Source organism: Perna viridis, chromosome 4, assembly GCF_037379345.1.
Source record: "Perna viridis isolate PV_CMFRI_1.1 ecotype Kerala chromosome 4, ASM3737934v1, whole genome shotgun sequence".
NCBI classification, from domain to species: domain Eukaryota; kingdom Metazoa; phylum Mollusca; class Bivalvia; order Mytilida; family Mytilidae; genus Perna; species Perna viridis.
Genome location: NC_142448.1, coordinates 23,040,244 through 23,055,879, shown reverse-complemented (window position 1 = coordinate 23,055,879; position 15,636 = coordinate 23,040,244). Strand labels below are relative to the sequence as shown.

At 31.3% G+C, this 15,636-nt stretch overlaps 1 protein-coding gene across 3 annotated transcripts; it reads left to right on the top strand.

The window, feature by feature from the left end:
• Positions 1 to 1,133: 1,133 nt before the first annotated feature.
• LOC148619375 (uncharacterized) lies at positions 1,134 to 15,210 on the top strand. Of its 3 annotated transcripts, none has more exons than XM_088579215.1 (15): positions 1,134 to 1,218; positions 3,218 to 3,472; positions 3,769 to 3,874; positions 4,526 to 4,742; positions 5,216 to 5,342; positions 6,049 to 6,127; positions 6,463 to 6,535; positions 6,713 to 6,946; positions 7,390 to 7,542; positions 8,579 to 8,616; positions 8,927 to 9,063; positions 10,755 to 10,972; positions 12,289 to 12,487; positions 13,048 to 13,175; positions 14,739 to 15,210. In XM_088579215.1, exons 1-15 carry the CDS (start codon positions 1,167 to 1,169, stop codon positions 15,144 to 15,146), a joined length of 2,424 nt encoding a protein of 807 aa, XP_088435341.1. In that variant the 5' UTR covers positions 1,134 to 1,166; the 3' UTR covers positions 15,147 to 15,210. The 3 variants fall into 3 exon arrangements, with proteins under 3 accessions (XP_088435341.1, XP_088435340.1, XP_088435339.1); XM_088579214.1 differs by having other exon boundaries at positions 1,162 to 1,236; positions 14,742 to 15,210; XM_088579213.1 differs by having other exon boundaries at positions 1,162 to 1,236.
• The last annotated feature ends 426 nt before the right edge of the window (positions 15,211 to 15,636 follow it).

Sequence of the window (15,636 nt, the reverse complement as noted above, 5' to 3'; positions counted from 1 at the left end):
ACACCCTACCATAAGATATATGTTATAGTTCATAAGAAACTAATTCTTGGTTAAAGGAAGTTAGCAAAATAATAAATTACCTTGGTTTGTCATACAAAGTTAATAATATTTACTCTATTAAATTTAATCTAAGTCAAATTAGACAGAGAATTTTCAATCTATGTTTACAAACTCAAAATGCAAAAATATTTGAATCTCAAAAGTTAGAATTTTTCAATAGTGTCCACAAAACGGGTCAAAGACCTCCATATGTTGATATTCCAACAACAAAAAATAGAGACGATCGAGCTGCGTTGTGTAAAATGCATATAAGTGCTCATGTACTGATGAATGAACGAGGAGGACATTTGAAAATGTCAAGAAATGAAAGATACTGGCCTGGGCCCTATATATAACTCAAATGAATTAAAGCGAAACTTCGAAATGCAAATCTCCTGATGACCAAAGGGTTAATTACTTATAATGAGAAAATATGGATAACTATCTCAGGTTGACTTCTTCTTTAATTCATATCAAACTGTTTGAACTATAGTTATTAATGACGATTTTATTACCACTACTATTTGAATATTCATTACAATTATTTGTATTGGGGATTTTGTGGTAATATAAATTCGCGCGAACGTGAAAAGATTTTTTTCAGGTGAAGCCAGAATTAATTGTTTTTATTTTTAAATCTACATTGTTAAGTAAAGGAGGAATGTATTGAATCATATTTTTTCTGTCCAAGGCTGAATTATCCAGCCTCCCTTTCCAGTATAAAAAGTTGTTGAGTGCAGAACGAAAGTGTAAGAAGAGAAAATAATTATTAATATTTCAAGACTGATCTTCGTTGACACTTCCTACATTTTCTTGGTACAAAATTAAATTTCTACATGTCTTCAGTAGTGCTGCAAGACTAAGACCCTGAAGTTTTACAAATGGCAAGGATTTATATACATTTTTGTAGCTATACTTAACTCCTTGCTAGTGGTATAATATAATATCGTATATTGATGATCGTTCTTAGCTGTTACTTTAATCCTTTCATGTGAGCATGGAAAGTAAGAAAATTTAATTAGAATTTGGAAATCACCACGTGCCTTTTGTTTGACGTACTTACAAAATAAATATCAGTTTTGAGACGGCCCACAATACTCGCCATTTTTCGATAGTCGCAAACCGCCATGACCGAGAACGACAAACTTTCAGACGAATCTACGACACGACTTCTTTTGGGTAATAATGCAGACGAAAGTACAGATGATTTATTTCATTTGTGTTTGTTACTTTATAATTCAATTCAATATTTAGTGAAAAGTGCTCAATAGATGCATGATCATTATTTTCAAGTCAATCAAGAAGTGGCACAAACTCAGACACTTGTCTCAGAAAAAAAGGATAAGGTACATCATTACATGTAATGATGTATATTGAGATATTTTTTTTCTGAGGCATAAACAGGTGTAATCACTGATTTTTTTAAATGAAAATTCCACTGTTAAAAGTTGTTTTGAGTTATCTTTTAAATAAATAAAAATGTTGAACCCCGTGCCACTGGCACTGCGTGGATATTTTGGCAAGTGAACTAAAAACAAATCACCGTTAACTATTGTCTTAAAAAAAAACATAACATGGGCACGACAGCAGCATTTGTTTGGTCAAATAGCAAAAGGTAAACTATTACTTCAGTGAAACCTGTCGAGGCTGAATTCCCTCTGGACTAGAATGTATTACAAAATATGTATAAACTGGTAACAAGAAACTAAAAAAAGTGTATGGTTTTAAGACAGCATACATGTGAACCTACAGGTCGTAGTTCAATTCTACCGGAATTAGAACCTTCCTACTGTTCTACCATTGAAACAGAAAATCTACCGCTTTCCAAACTTTATACGGTAAACAAATTTTGGACGCCATTTTTTTATTTACTGAAGGAACAAACCTGAGGGGATTGAATAATGACATTTCCGGTTGATCTCTGGTAGTCAGGTGAACATGTTAATTAGGGTCATAAACAGTAATTAAGAGCTTTAGTGGTTATCAACGAGACGTAATTTAAAAGGTGTGATGATTATTTAACAACAGGAGATGATTGATAATTATCCCAAGTTTTAAGTGGCACATGCTGAAATGATTTAAATGATTTATTACCAACGATTGGAACTCATTGTGAAAATATTGATGTGGGTCATTTGATCTTTTGATGGTTACGGAAACATTGACCATGCACCCACTGAAACTAAAATTTACTCAAAGTATGGCTTGTTTTTTTTTTTTTTTTTATCCAAGTCAATGGAGGAACTATGTGATTTTTTCAATTTGGAGCACTCTCATCAACTGTCAAAATGCTGAAACAAAATATTTCTACTTATTGCCAAGAAAGCAAAGTACTATTCCAAATTCAATGCTGCACGGAAGTTAAAGTGGTGCTAAGCCAGTAATGACTATTTGAAATGAAATCATTTTGATGCATATTTATGCAATAGTAGCCATTGTATTGACAATTTGAAATGAAAATTATTTAATTAATAGTAGCTATAAAGTAATGATGACACTTTTAAATTGAAAGTTATTTATGTTTATGCTGTTCTTGTTATGTAAATGTTGTCATTAATAAATAAAATTATTAAAATGTTCAAGTGTTAATCCATCAAAAGGGTCATTTCAACTATTCAAATTGAGTATTCAGCATTTTTTTCTCATGGAAATAGATTTCATGCAAGGTTTTCCTTAGGTTTCACACGTATTTGACTTGTTACGCAGTGAAAAAAAAAACGCCGATAAAAAGCCTCCAGTTTTCAAACCAAATCTCCAGTTTTGAAGGAATACATTATCACATGTATGAGACAGGTTTTAGTTTACTGTATTAGATATTGACAAACTGATCAGTTACATGTATCTACTAGAAATATAGCAAATCTGTCTGTACTTTAGCCTGTGTTGATATTGGTATCCACAACAGAAATTCAAAGAATGTTACAAAGTGTGCTAATTCAAAATTTTGTCTATTTATGTTAAATAGGGACAAATTGGTAACCATTTTGTAATTCTTTGAGGACCAAATTTCTACTTGGCTGTTCAAAATTCAGGCACTGGTAATATTGTTATACTGGGATTATTTACAAATATATTTGTTATGATAAAAACCAAGTCAAACTAGAAGCACTAATCTCTGTTAATGATACATGTAGCATTTGGGCCATTTTTTGAAGATAAAGTTTATTGTATTTTGTAGAAATTGACACAGATGGGGAAGGTGATGATGACATACACTTCTGTAAAAGATGTCGTCTCATGTTTACCAGTCTTCAAGATTACCTCGATCATAAGGTCCAACATGATAAGTACAAAGTCAGTTTTGCTAGAAATGGTAGAAATAGAAAACTTATTGTTCCTAAGCTAATTCAACCAGAGGACCTTAAATCAGAACAGAATGATGATTCAAAGGCTGTGCCCAATGTTGATCATGAAGTTCTGAAGAAAAGAAGAGGTACTAATTTGTCTGTTTTTGAATGTAATATTAGACATTAAAACTTCGACTGAAGCAACACATTTTTATGACAATTCTTTTCAAGTATTAACATTTTGATGGCAAAACATAATATGCAAAAATGAAAAAAAGAGTGTTTTTTGTAAAGCTTCATGTAGGTCTGAATAAATTGTTTTATACTCTCTGTGACAAATGAAGGGTAATAATGTGCTTTCTCTCATCTGTACAGTTTACATATATTGTGAAATTATGTTTTAAAAATGTTATATAATGTTTATTTCTTTTTACTAATTAAGGTAGAAAAAGAAAAAGTGATGATTCTCAGAAGGAAGCATTAAGAGATGAGAATACTATATACAATACATCATATAGTTGTGCGAAGTGTAATCTAAAATTTAATAGGTCTGTTCTTTAACTGATTAATATGTAATTATTAAAAATGTTTATATTAAGTTATAAAGGCATAGCATTAACTGATGACTTGATCATCATACTCATGTAATACTGTGAAAATTCTTTAATTCATGGATAACAATTTTCGTGGATTAGGGAAGAAACACAAGCTTGTGATTCATGAATTTGTGTTTTTTTTTAAGGTTTTAGGTATACACATCAATGGAAATCTCCTTTTCGTTGGGAACCAACTTTCATGGTTTGGCATACCTACGAAAACCACAAAAATTGGTACAGTTATATAGTACTTTCACAGAAATCCAATGCATGTCATAGAATATACTGATAAGCTATATTTCTAGTGTTTCTGTTGTTCCAAATATGTGTCAAAATGATAAAGATGCAGGGTGCACCAGTGGATTGTTGCTTATCTACTAGAAAAGTCTGCCCTCATCACTATCAATTATTTCAATATTTTGATATTTAGAGGTTTAGTATGTTTATTGCTGGTGTTTGTCTAAATGTTTGTATAAACTTAGAAATTTTGCATGGCTATGCATTTTACTTATTGGTAACAAATTTTCTAAGGATTTATATTTTCTTACACATAATTATTAATTTTATAGAAATATTATAAATAAATAAATTTTCTCATTGCAGGGAAGCAGCTTTAAAAAGGCACACAGCATTTGTACATGATGATGAAACAGTAGAAGATTCTGATGAGGATAAGGAAATTGATGATGAAAATGAAGAATATGAAGTGGAGGAAGAATCCAGTCGAAGACCATATGTACCGCGACAATATGTGTTGAAAAATCCTGAGGGTGGAGAAAGACCTTATGAGTGTAATGAATGCCAGAATTCATTTAAAGAGGTCAGTTGCTTTGAAACATCAGTGTAAATATTTCTTAAAATTATCCATGTTGTTGTATGTTTGTCTATGAAAGAAATGTAAACATTTCCCATATTTGATGTTGTGTGATAGTTATGTTGTGATACAATATCTTAGATCTGGTCTGTTGATTCATGAGTGAGTGGAATTGTGTGTGTGTGTGTTTGATTATTTTATGTGAACTTCGGAATGTCTATGGGATGCTTTATAATTAAACCATGAATATAAGGTCAGGATGGAATTACTTCATAAGTATAACCACTCAGCAACATACATGTATGTCTACAATACCTTTAAAGGAAGATTTTAGTATTTAGTAGTGTCTAAAATACAAAGAAAATTAAAATCCACAGAACTAAGTATTTACAAATCAGTTTGAGACCAGATTTAGTTATTAGTACTCAATTTTGGTCTTTTTTATTTGCTTTGATTCAAAACTTAGCTTTATATTGCAGCTTAGCATACTTAGGACACATATGCTGACACATAGTGACAGACGAGACTTTCCATGTACAGTGGAAGGTTGTACATTTGCCTTTAAAACTAAAGGAGCTTTGAAACGTCATTTAAGGAGACATACAGGTAGTGGTTTGAATAATTTTGAAACACATTTTTTTATTTTTGTTCAAATATATTTTTTTCTGGTCACCTGAACAAAGTTTTTTTTTTGCAAACTTTGGGTGGTTTTACTTTAAATTCAAACTTGCTTTTACATTTACTAGTCTTATTTTATCTATAACTCTGCACAATTTGGTCGTTTTACTTCTTAAACCATCAAGATAGGTGTGATATCCTACCATGGATGATGTAATATGAATAATTGATATCAATAAATTTCTGATGAGGTTGGTTGTGATTGCATCACACTGTCTATAAAATCTGATTGGTTATAAGCAATATTGTGACATTTTTTAGTTCGTTCTTTCATAACAATGGAAGAACTGGTAATATCATAGACAGGTGATTGCTAGAATTACTGCCATGGCAGGTATAGAATTCAAACAGTAAAATATTCCAAAGGAACCACAAAGAAAAATGTTTTATAAAACGTGAAGCTTGAAGATTTCAACATCAAAACAAACCTGCCAAGGCAACATGCAGCTTTCACTTGTGATGAAACCTTTAAATATTAAGTGACATATATGGCAAGAAATGTCATGTATATATTTATATTCTGTGAGCAGGATCCTTTTAAACAACCTTTTGATTTAATTTTGGCTAGAAGAAAAGTTTGGTCTGTTATTAGTTCTATACTGGAGTCATTGACTGAATGTTAATGTTTTGTTAGGAGAAAGGCCCTATACCTGTGGAGCATGTGGAAGGTCATTTACTGAATCAGGAGCCCTAACAAGACACACAAGGTCAAGGTAATTGCGTAGACAAGGAGCTTAAAATTTGTGCAGAATATGATGCATATTTTGATTATGATTGTAAGAATGACAGAAATAGAGACTTTTAGTATTAATATTACAATGAACAAATTGTGTGAACTGTTTTAGAAATAAGTATAATTTGTTTATGTATAAGAAAACCAAGTTTCCAAACAACCTGCTATATCTGTTACTTTGTCATAATTTATGTACATGCTGTTGAAGTTACATGTATTTGAATACAATATGGTTTTATATTTATGAGGTAGTGATGAGAAAAAAAAAACATTTCTTAATAAATCAAAGAATACATTATTTTAATTTTGTTACAGAGTTCCATGTACAAACAAATCTGATAGTGACCTGCCTAGGTATAAGATGAAGATGAGACTACCAAATCAACAGGTATTTCTGATTTAGTTTCTGCTGAGAAAGAAATCAACTTACTTTATCCCTATATTCATTTTTGTATAAAGAGAAAATTGGTTTTAATATTTGGATATGTTATGAATTGATAAGCCACAGACCAGTTTAGTTTGCATTTACAACAGCCTAATAAGGGATGAGGTTATATTATTACAGATAAATCCCAGACAAGACACTGTGTCAGGTGGTGAAGAGTCAGTAGTACAAATATCTGACCTTGTTGCTGCAGCCTTGAACTCTGACACTCTCCACACGAACCCTGATGGCAGTATACAGGTAGTGATAGCTTCTGACAATGGAGATGTACAGCTGGATGGAAACTCTGATGAAGTTGTTGTTATCAATCTTGGCAACAATGAACAAGATGATCAGCTGTTGCATAAGTGTCAAGTATGTCATAATGAGGATCTTCTTATATTTTTTTCAACCAATCTAATTAACTTTGTCATTTAAAGACTATTTTAATGTTAGCTATGTTCATTGTTATTCTAGCATTTAAGATTTTTAGCATATTCATGTACCAGTTTGTACATGTTTTCATAAGCAACTTTTATTATGCAGAGTTAAACTAAGATTCTTTGACAAAGAAGTATTAAGTGGTGAAGTCACATTTATTGGCTTAAACAGATTTAGATACATGTACTCTGAGGTCCTTACTTTCTTGTTTGTTTCATAAGTTGTCTTCAAAATATGTACATGTACATGGTAATACTTTGGTAGTTTTGTAAAGAAAGATAATTTTGGTTTTTTTTTAAATTGATTAAGAAAACAAATCTTCCCAGGATCACTAGGTATACTTATTGGCATATACATGAACAAACATTTTCTAAAAGGTTTGTGAAGAAAAACTGCCTACTTTGTACCAGCTAAAAGAACATCTGAGGAAACATATAACTGATACTCCAAACAGATGTAAAGTCTGTCATTTCATATCAGATGACAAAGAGCAGTTGGTTAAACACTATACAGAACATCATCCTGATGAGGTATGCATAGAATGACAAAGTAATCAGTTTATCCTTTTAGTTTAATTGCACATGTAGATATTGTATTGTAATTGACATATGATATCATTGACTTCTCTATGATCTTAAAGAAAGAAGACATTTGAAACTCCCTTGGTGTAATATTTCTTGTAGGTTATATTGTATTCCGAACCATTGAATTAATAAAGAAATTTGTATACGTGTATCTTTTAAGGCAGGAATATTATGGTATCTAAATGTCTAACTGTCCCTCTTATCATCTCACAACGTAACTTATCATCTCACAACATAACTAGGGAAACTCTTCAGAATTACTTCAAACTTTACATAATTGTTTAACCATGATGGTCTTAAATGCTTACACTGTTTTATGAAAATTCAATTTTCCATTCTTATTTAAATATGAAACTTAAACCTTTAACAGTGGTTTGTTTTTCCCATGTCATAACTATTTTAAAAACTCAAAATGGCATCAGTCATTACTGATTTCAAGGTCTGTTTACTTTTAAGTAAATATCTGATTTATTGAACATTGAGAAAAGGGGTTGGGGTGACATGCCCTATTATATCTCACAATAACCTTATCTGAATTGCTTCTATTTATGCAGCTGTTTGTTATGGTGGTCTGGAAAATGATTTCTTTTTGGCTAAAATTCAAATTTTGTTTACACATTAATGATTGCAAGTGTATTTACATGTCACTCTGATACTTAGAAATGCCCTTATAGTAAGGACTGTACACTTTTTGATGAAAGTCCATTTTTGTTTGCTAGACAGAAGTTACTGCATTTGTTCAGTATGCTCCCAGGTTGGGATAGGTCTATCATTTTCATGGTGAAGCTGTTTTTTTGTCTGTAATCATTTGCTCAGGCACTGTGCTAGCCTGAATTCAGGCAAGTGTGAGTTTAGTGAAATATTGTTAAATATTGAACATAAAAAGATTAGATTCAGTTTTTGTTTTATTCTGTTGTCAGTTGTCTAATTATTTCGTGTCCTATAAAATTTCATCAATGCTTTATTTTATGAATATTTGTAGAGGGAGGATATATCATCAGTGCCATTTAAGGAGGAGAGGTATGTACATGGTGTTTATGTTTGATAATTTTGTTGCAGTCAATAATGCATTTTTTATCTATGAAGGTAATATATAGTTTGATGAAAGAAGTCTATAATGTATATTTTGACTGCTACAAGATAACAAAACAGAGTGAAGGATTTTCAGTATTTTATGGTTTCTTGTTGAGAACTGCATATAGTATAAAATAAACTGTATCAATATTTGTTTTCAGTCAGTCAATGTAATAAAATACTAACAAATTCCTTCCAAACTTTATTATAACTTAAAAATATACACACAATTTCTACATCTTAAATTTATTTTTAGTGCAAAGACAGCAATGAAACAACTACTGGAAACACCAGATGAAGATGACAGTGATAAATTAACACAGAAATGTCCTGTGTGTCTTAAATCCTTTAGAGGCAGTTCATATCTCAAGCTTCATATGAAATCTCACATAGGTAATGCATGAAATGAATTCATATGATGAGTTACATAGTAAAATAGGTATTTGGTTAGATATAGTACTAGTAGCTTTTATACACCTGACTGACCTGCTATCTGTCTGTCCAACCACACATAGTACAATAATTCAAAGCACCTTTTATGGATTTTATGATTTTTATACACCTATCTTTATAGATGGGATGTATTTTGATATTACCTTATTGCTTGGTTTGTGATCAATTTTATCTTAATAAACCACAAAAGAAGACACTCTATTAAAAAAGGAATCAACATGACAGTGAAGTATATTAATATTGATTTGGAAACTAATATGGAACCAGAAAACTCAATTTTGATTCCTCAACACCACTGTATATTGGTATGACATTCATAAACATAGATTTGGTGATTCAGGTTAAGGATTCAGCAAAAAATTGCAGAGCTTTGCAAAGCCTAATTTGAATTTATTTGTGTGTGTTTGTTTTGTATCATTGGTTCCAAATCAAGTTTTTCAGTCTGTTATTTACCAGTTGATATTTTCCTTAAAAAATCAGGAGTGTTATAGTGTACACTGGGACCACTCTGTCAGTTCATAAAAAAATTGCACCTCAACTTTCTGTACTTAAAACAGAGTAACTTATTATATTAAAGGCCTTTATAACTGTCGAACAAAACACGCAGTTCATTTGAATGAAATGCAAATAAAAAATATTCTCAATATTGTTTCACAGACACAATGCAACAAAGTACCGGGCAGAGAAATCATGTCTAGAGGAACATTTCACTTGCTTATTTACCTGGTTTTAAAAAAATTATGCCTGACAATTGGGAATTTTCCTCCCTGTGGGAAAATACTTCTCAACATTTTGGGAAAAGTCTCCATGGGGAAAAAGCTGATATTCGGCTGCAATAAAAGGGTAACAAAATCACTGGCTTATAAAAGGTGCAAAAATATTATTTGCATAACAAGTTGTTTAATCACCCTTTTGAAACAAATACTGTTAATTCAGGAATTATTGCAATGAAATGAAACATACCCAAAATTGCAAAAATCTAAACAGAACTCAGAACTCAAAATTGCAAAAATTAAAATTGCCTTTTTGTATGAAATGACAAACTCACTAAAATAATGCAATAATTTTGGAATTTACAGTAGTTGGTTTTATTTGTATTCCTGCAAACAAAGTTTTGTGGGGGATATATAGGAATCACCGTGTCTGTCTGTCCACATTCCTTATAAGGGCAACTCCTTTTAAACTGCTCAAGGGACTTTGATTAAATTTTGTAGGAAGGTTGGGCATCATATGTAGATGTGCATGAAGGAACATAATTGTTGGAGGACTCCAAAGGGAGATACTCCAAATTAAAGGTTTTACATGTTAAAACCTTGTGAGCACAACTCCTTAACAGCTCAAGGAATTTTGATGAAAATTTATAAGAAAGTTGGGTATTATATATAGATGTGCATGAAGGAATATAATTTCTGTTTGATGACTTCAAAGAAAGATAATCAAAATTAAAGGTGTCACATTTGAGTCCATTCGAAGCTGGGGTATTCTTTTTGTGAGCTTGCACACTACTTCTACTTAATTTTGTTTTCATTCATGATTAATTCTCATTCATCCACAGTACTTTACAATTCATAATTTCACTTGGTTTCTTATTGCGGACTTGTAATATTTATAAGAATTTGTTTTATTAATAGGTGAGAAGCCATATAAATGTTCTGTATGTGATAAGAGTTTTGTAACAAAGGATACCTTGAACAAACATATGAGTGTTCACAACACTGAAAGACAATACAAATGTGGTGAATGTGGAAAATTATTCAAGAGAATTTCACATGTGAGGGAGCACTTCAAAATTCACTCTGGAGACAGACCATTTCCATGTTCTGTATGCACAAAAGCATTTAAATCTGCTGTAAGTTGTTATTATTTCGCCATTAACTTTGGAGAGATAGCTCACAGTCCATATTTCTTACAGGGACAACTCATCAACATCTCAATGGATTGTGATATTTGATAGGAAGATTAGGTTTTATATATAAATGCACATGAAGTTTTGTATTTATTGTCAAGTGCTTGCAAAGGGATATAATCCAATGTCAAGGTTCTGCATGTCAAAACTCTAAGGTACTTCTAAGCCACTAAATGGATTTTGATAAAATTTTGTTTGAAAATTTTGCATTATTTATTCATCTGCATGAAGACAAAACATCCTTTAAAAGGAGAGGATCTAACACTTGAAGATTTTACATATTCTAACTTTTATGACCAAGTCCTCAATAATTGCTGAAAGGATTTTGATGAAATTTTTAAGGAAGGTAAGGCGTCATGTATATTGATTCATGTGAAGGAAAATAATAATTATGTGATGTTTTCAAAGGAAGATAATCCAATCGAAGGGTATTGCATGAGAATATCATGTTATGATTCCTTAACCTATTGTTGGATTTTGATGAAAATTTAAATGATGGTTAATGTAATGATGTTCATGAAAGAAGATAAATTATTATGTGTGACTACAAAAGGAGCTTATTCAACTTAAATCGAATAGTACACTAAAACACAATTTGTCCGGTAACCTGAACATTTTCGTATTGTTTAATTCACTATATTTTAATAAACATATCTAAAAGTCAGAAGTAGTGGTACATTGTAATTTGAATGAGGGTCTATTAGCTAGTAACAGAAGTGTTTACTTATACAGATTTTCCGCATTTTCTACAAATTTTGACTGCAAATTACGATCTACAGATTGTTAATATTTTCTAACTACATTTGTTAAAATTATAGAAAGTTCAGGATTTTACGGATCATTTCCATAGAAAACTGTAAAAAATACAGATTGTCATCAAGTAATATAAACAGATCTGTAGTAATTCAATATGATGTTTTATTTGAATTCCTTTGGAAGAATGTTTATTATTTCAAATGTAGAAAATGTCAATCAGCTATCATCAGGTGAATCACCTTGTCACATATGTATCACCTAGTAAAGATGTAATATATTGTCATTAATATCATTGGAGTAGCTTAACCAAGAATTAGCCCTTAATTTCATTAGGAGAATTCAAAAACAGATTTTTGCATTGTATTTAAAAACAGTTCTTTTTTCAAAAAAAGTTGAAGGTTTCCTTCTGTATATTTGTTAAAACTAGGTTCAGTATTAATTATGTAACAGTATTTGTATACATATACATATTAATAACTGAAGTTTCACTATTTCTGCCACAGAATGCAATGAGAGTACACATGAGAACACACACTAACCTATTGCCTTACGAATGTAAATACTGTCATCGTAAATTCCGGGAGAAGGCATCTTTACAGAGACACATACGTATGCACACTGGTGAACGTCCATTTAGGTGCTATAGATGTGGTAGAGCTTTTGCTGAACATGGAACTTTGAACAGACATTTGAAAGCTAAAGGTAATTGGATTGTTTTGCTTACTTTTTCCAATTATTGTTTATATAAGAATGAATTAAAATGCTTTGAAGTTTGTTCTTCCCGTCATATCTTAATTGATGAATAATTTGCACAACTGTGTTATAGGTCTACTTTAACTGTAAAACTTATGTATAATATTTAGTTCGATTTTTTACCTGATTTGAACTCTAATTTTCTTTATTCATAACATGATAAACATGTGTTTGACTTCTAAGCTTTTAAAACTTCCTTCTTGACTAATTTGATTGAAACCTGTCACCCCTTCAAAAAAAAAAAAAACAAAAAACCAAAAAAAAAGCAACCTATTCTTAAACTTAAACAAATTAGACACTATTTATGAGAAAGGGGGGCTTTCATATGAATTTAAAAGTCTGAAAAATAATATATATAAATAAATATATTTTCTCATAGTATCATTTTGCAGATATAAATAAAAATTCTAACACTATCAAAGATTTTGTGAATTTCTTCAGTATTTTTCCATTTATATCAGAAAATATAGGCTTCTTTAAGAATTATTATATGTATTCAATCCTTTCAGTACCATGTACTGGACATACGGTACCTCTACAACAGGATGAGGGATCAGATTACAACTCCACTGTATTGACAGAGTTCTCCTCAGTAGTGGCCGATACACAGCAGTATATTATGTCAGATACAGAACAGGTATTACCATATTTTCTGGACTATAAGTCGATATTTTTTTCAGCAAAGTGTCAGCCTCAACTTATCGTCCACTTCAACTTTTCTAAAGATTTTTCAAGAGAAATGTTCATCGACAATGCTTTTCATTAGACTTGTTTAGTTCACTTTTGATTGCTTTAATTCAAAAGTTTCGGTAAACTGCAATCAACAAAAGCCGTCACTCAAACCGGCGTCTGAATTCGAACATTATTGATCATTGCCGCTATTATGAGTGAATACGATGATGTTAATAAAAACTCTGGGACTTTAAAACCGTTAAAATATATAAATAAACTCTAGAAGACACGTTAACAAGACTCTTTTGTTAACTTGGAAAACATTATCGAGTGTTTTGGAGTTATTGGTCCTTTAATATGCAAATTTATACCCATTACGGTATGTGGTAACACATTTGCATGTGGCTCAAATTATAATTCATTTAAGGTATTATCTAAATTGCTAATTGCAACCAAATTTGCAGGTAACAATTATTTTTTACTGTATTTCGTAATACCAGGTGATATTGTTTACCAATTACCGCTCGTGATTATGACCAATTCATCAAACAAATTTCCCGCTTATTTCACACATGGCTGCTCACGTTTGACATGTTTACGATTTCATATTCTTGATGATCTTTGGCTTCAGAGCCATTGACATGCCATTCAATAAAATAATTGAACTTGCGGACAATGTTCACTTTAACAAAAACACATACATTTATTTAATTCAAAAATCTTATACTTAGTAACATCACTGGAATAATATGCCGTTGAATCAAACCACTCAACTCCGATGACGGATCTCCGCTGACACGTATGATATAAATGCACACGTCTGACCCTTGACTTATCTGTCGAATTCAACTTGTCTATGTTTTTTTCATCGATTTTGGTCAAATTTAGGCAATTCTACTTATACACCACATCGACTTGTAGTCTGGAAAATACGGTATAAAAAAAGTCTGTCTTGAAACATGTTACTTTAGACAAAAGTTTTTGTGACTAAGGATATCATTGTATCATTATAGAGTATCCTCAGTATTTAAGAAATACTTCATCAATTAAAGATAGGCAGTTTTATACCCAAACAAGCTAAGTTTGGGGTGGAATATAAGAATCAATTTGTCTATCCACATAGTTCATTCCTGCCAAACAGCTCATTGGATTTGTATGAAATTTATAGGAATGCTAGGCATCTTATATAGATGTATATGAAAGAATATAATGATTGATGAATTTAATTGTTGCACCACTACAAGGGGAGATAGTTAAAACCAGGATGTATAAAAAAAAACATTACCGGTATTAAAGGTTAAGTGACATTTTTTTGTTGTTTTTTTTTCAAGTAAGCATGCCCACTGTAATTTTAGCTTGTACTGATAATTATTTTTCTGTGCATGCTTTTTATCAACTGCAAAAATATCTTAAAACTAGATCACCCCCAAAAAAACCAACTATGACAACCAGTACATGTACTTACAGTTCTAGTATTGTAAAGATTTTATGAATGAAAACTTGCTCATGGTAATGATTTGTGCCTTAGCAGGTGGAGGAAGCAACAGAATATGTAGTAGTTCAGACAGGATCAGAAGATCTACAGAATGTGGAGATCATCACAGAAGGTGGGGGAGAAGTCCTGGAAAGTGTTGAGGTCTCTGGTGATTACGTCTTGCTCAATGAGGATGGAGAAAATGTCAGAATTATTGACTCTACAACTGGAGAGACTATTGCAACAATGCCAGCATCATCTCTGACAGAGTCTGCTACTGGGGAAATTATAGCTTCTTTACCCGAGACATTTACCGAGGTTCCTGTTGCTGAGACCGTTAGTGAGGACCAGATTTCTCAATCACTTATTCAGTCTATAGATGGAGAAAATAATGTAGGAAACATTCAAATAAGTGAAGAATCATGTGTTGAAAATGTTCAAATATCTGAAGAACAATGTTGAGAACCATCTGAACTAAATTGATCTTCATGTTTCTAAATACTAAAAATAAATATTTATCTAATTGTCTGACTATTCAGTTTGTGGTTGAATTTCCACCTGTTCTGTTGATGACCAGGAAACCCAACGAAGCCCATAAATAAATCTATTATGTCACTATTGGTCTAAGGTGTTTATTTTGGTTGTATGCAACATACTGTTAATTGCTTAATAATTTGATCAGATATAAGCTTTTATCAAAACAATTATGCACTGTAAAGCAAAATCCAGTCATTAATATCATTGGAGTAGCTTAACCAAGAATTAACCCTCAATTTCTTTAGGAAAAAATGTAGATATTTGCATTGTAGTTAAAAACAGTTCTTTCATTTTTCAATGAAATTGGAAGGTTTCCTTTTGTACATGTGTTAAAACTAGTTTCAGTATTACTTATGTAACAGTATTACTATACATGTGCATATCAATAGCTGAAGTTTCACTATTTCTGCCACAG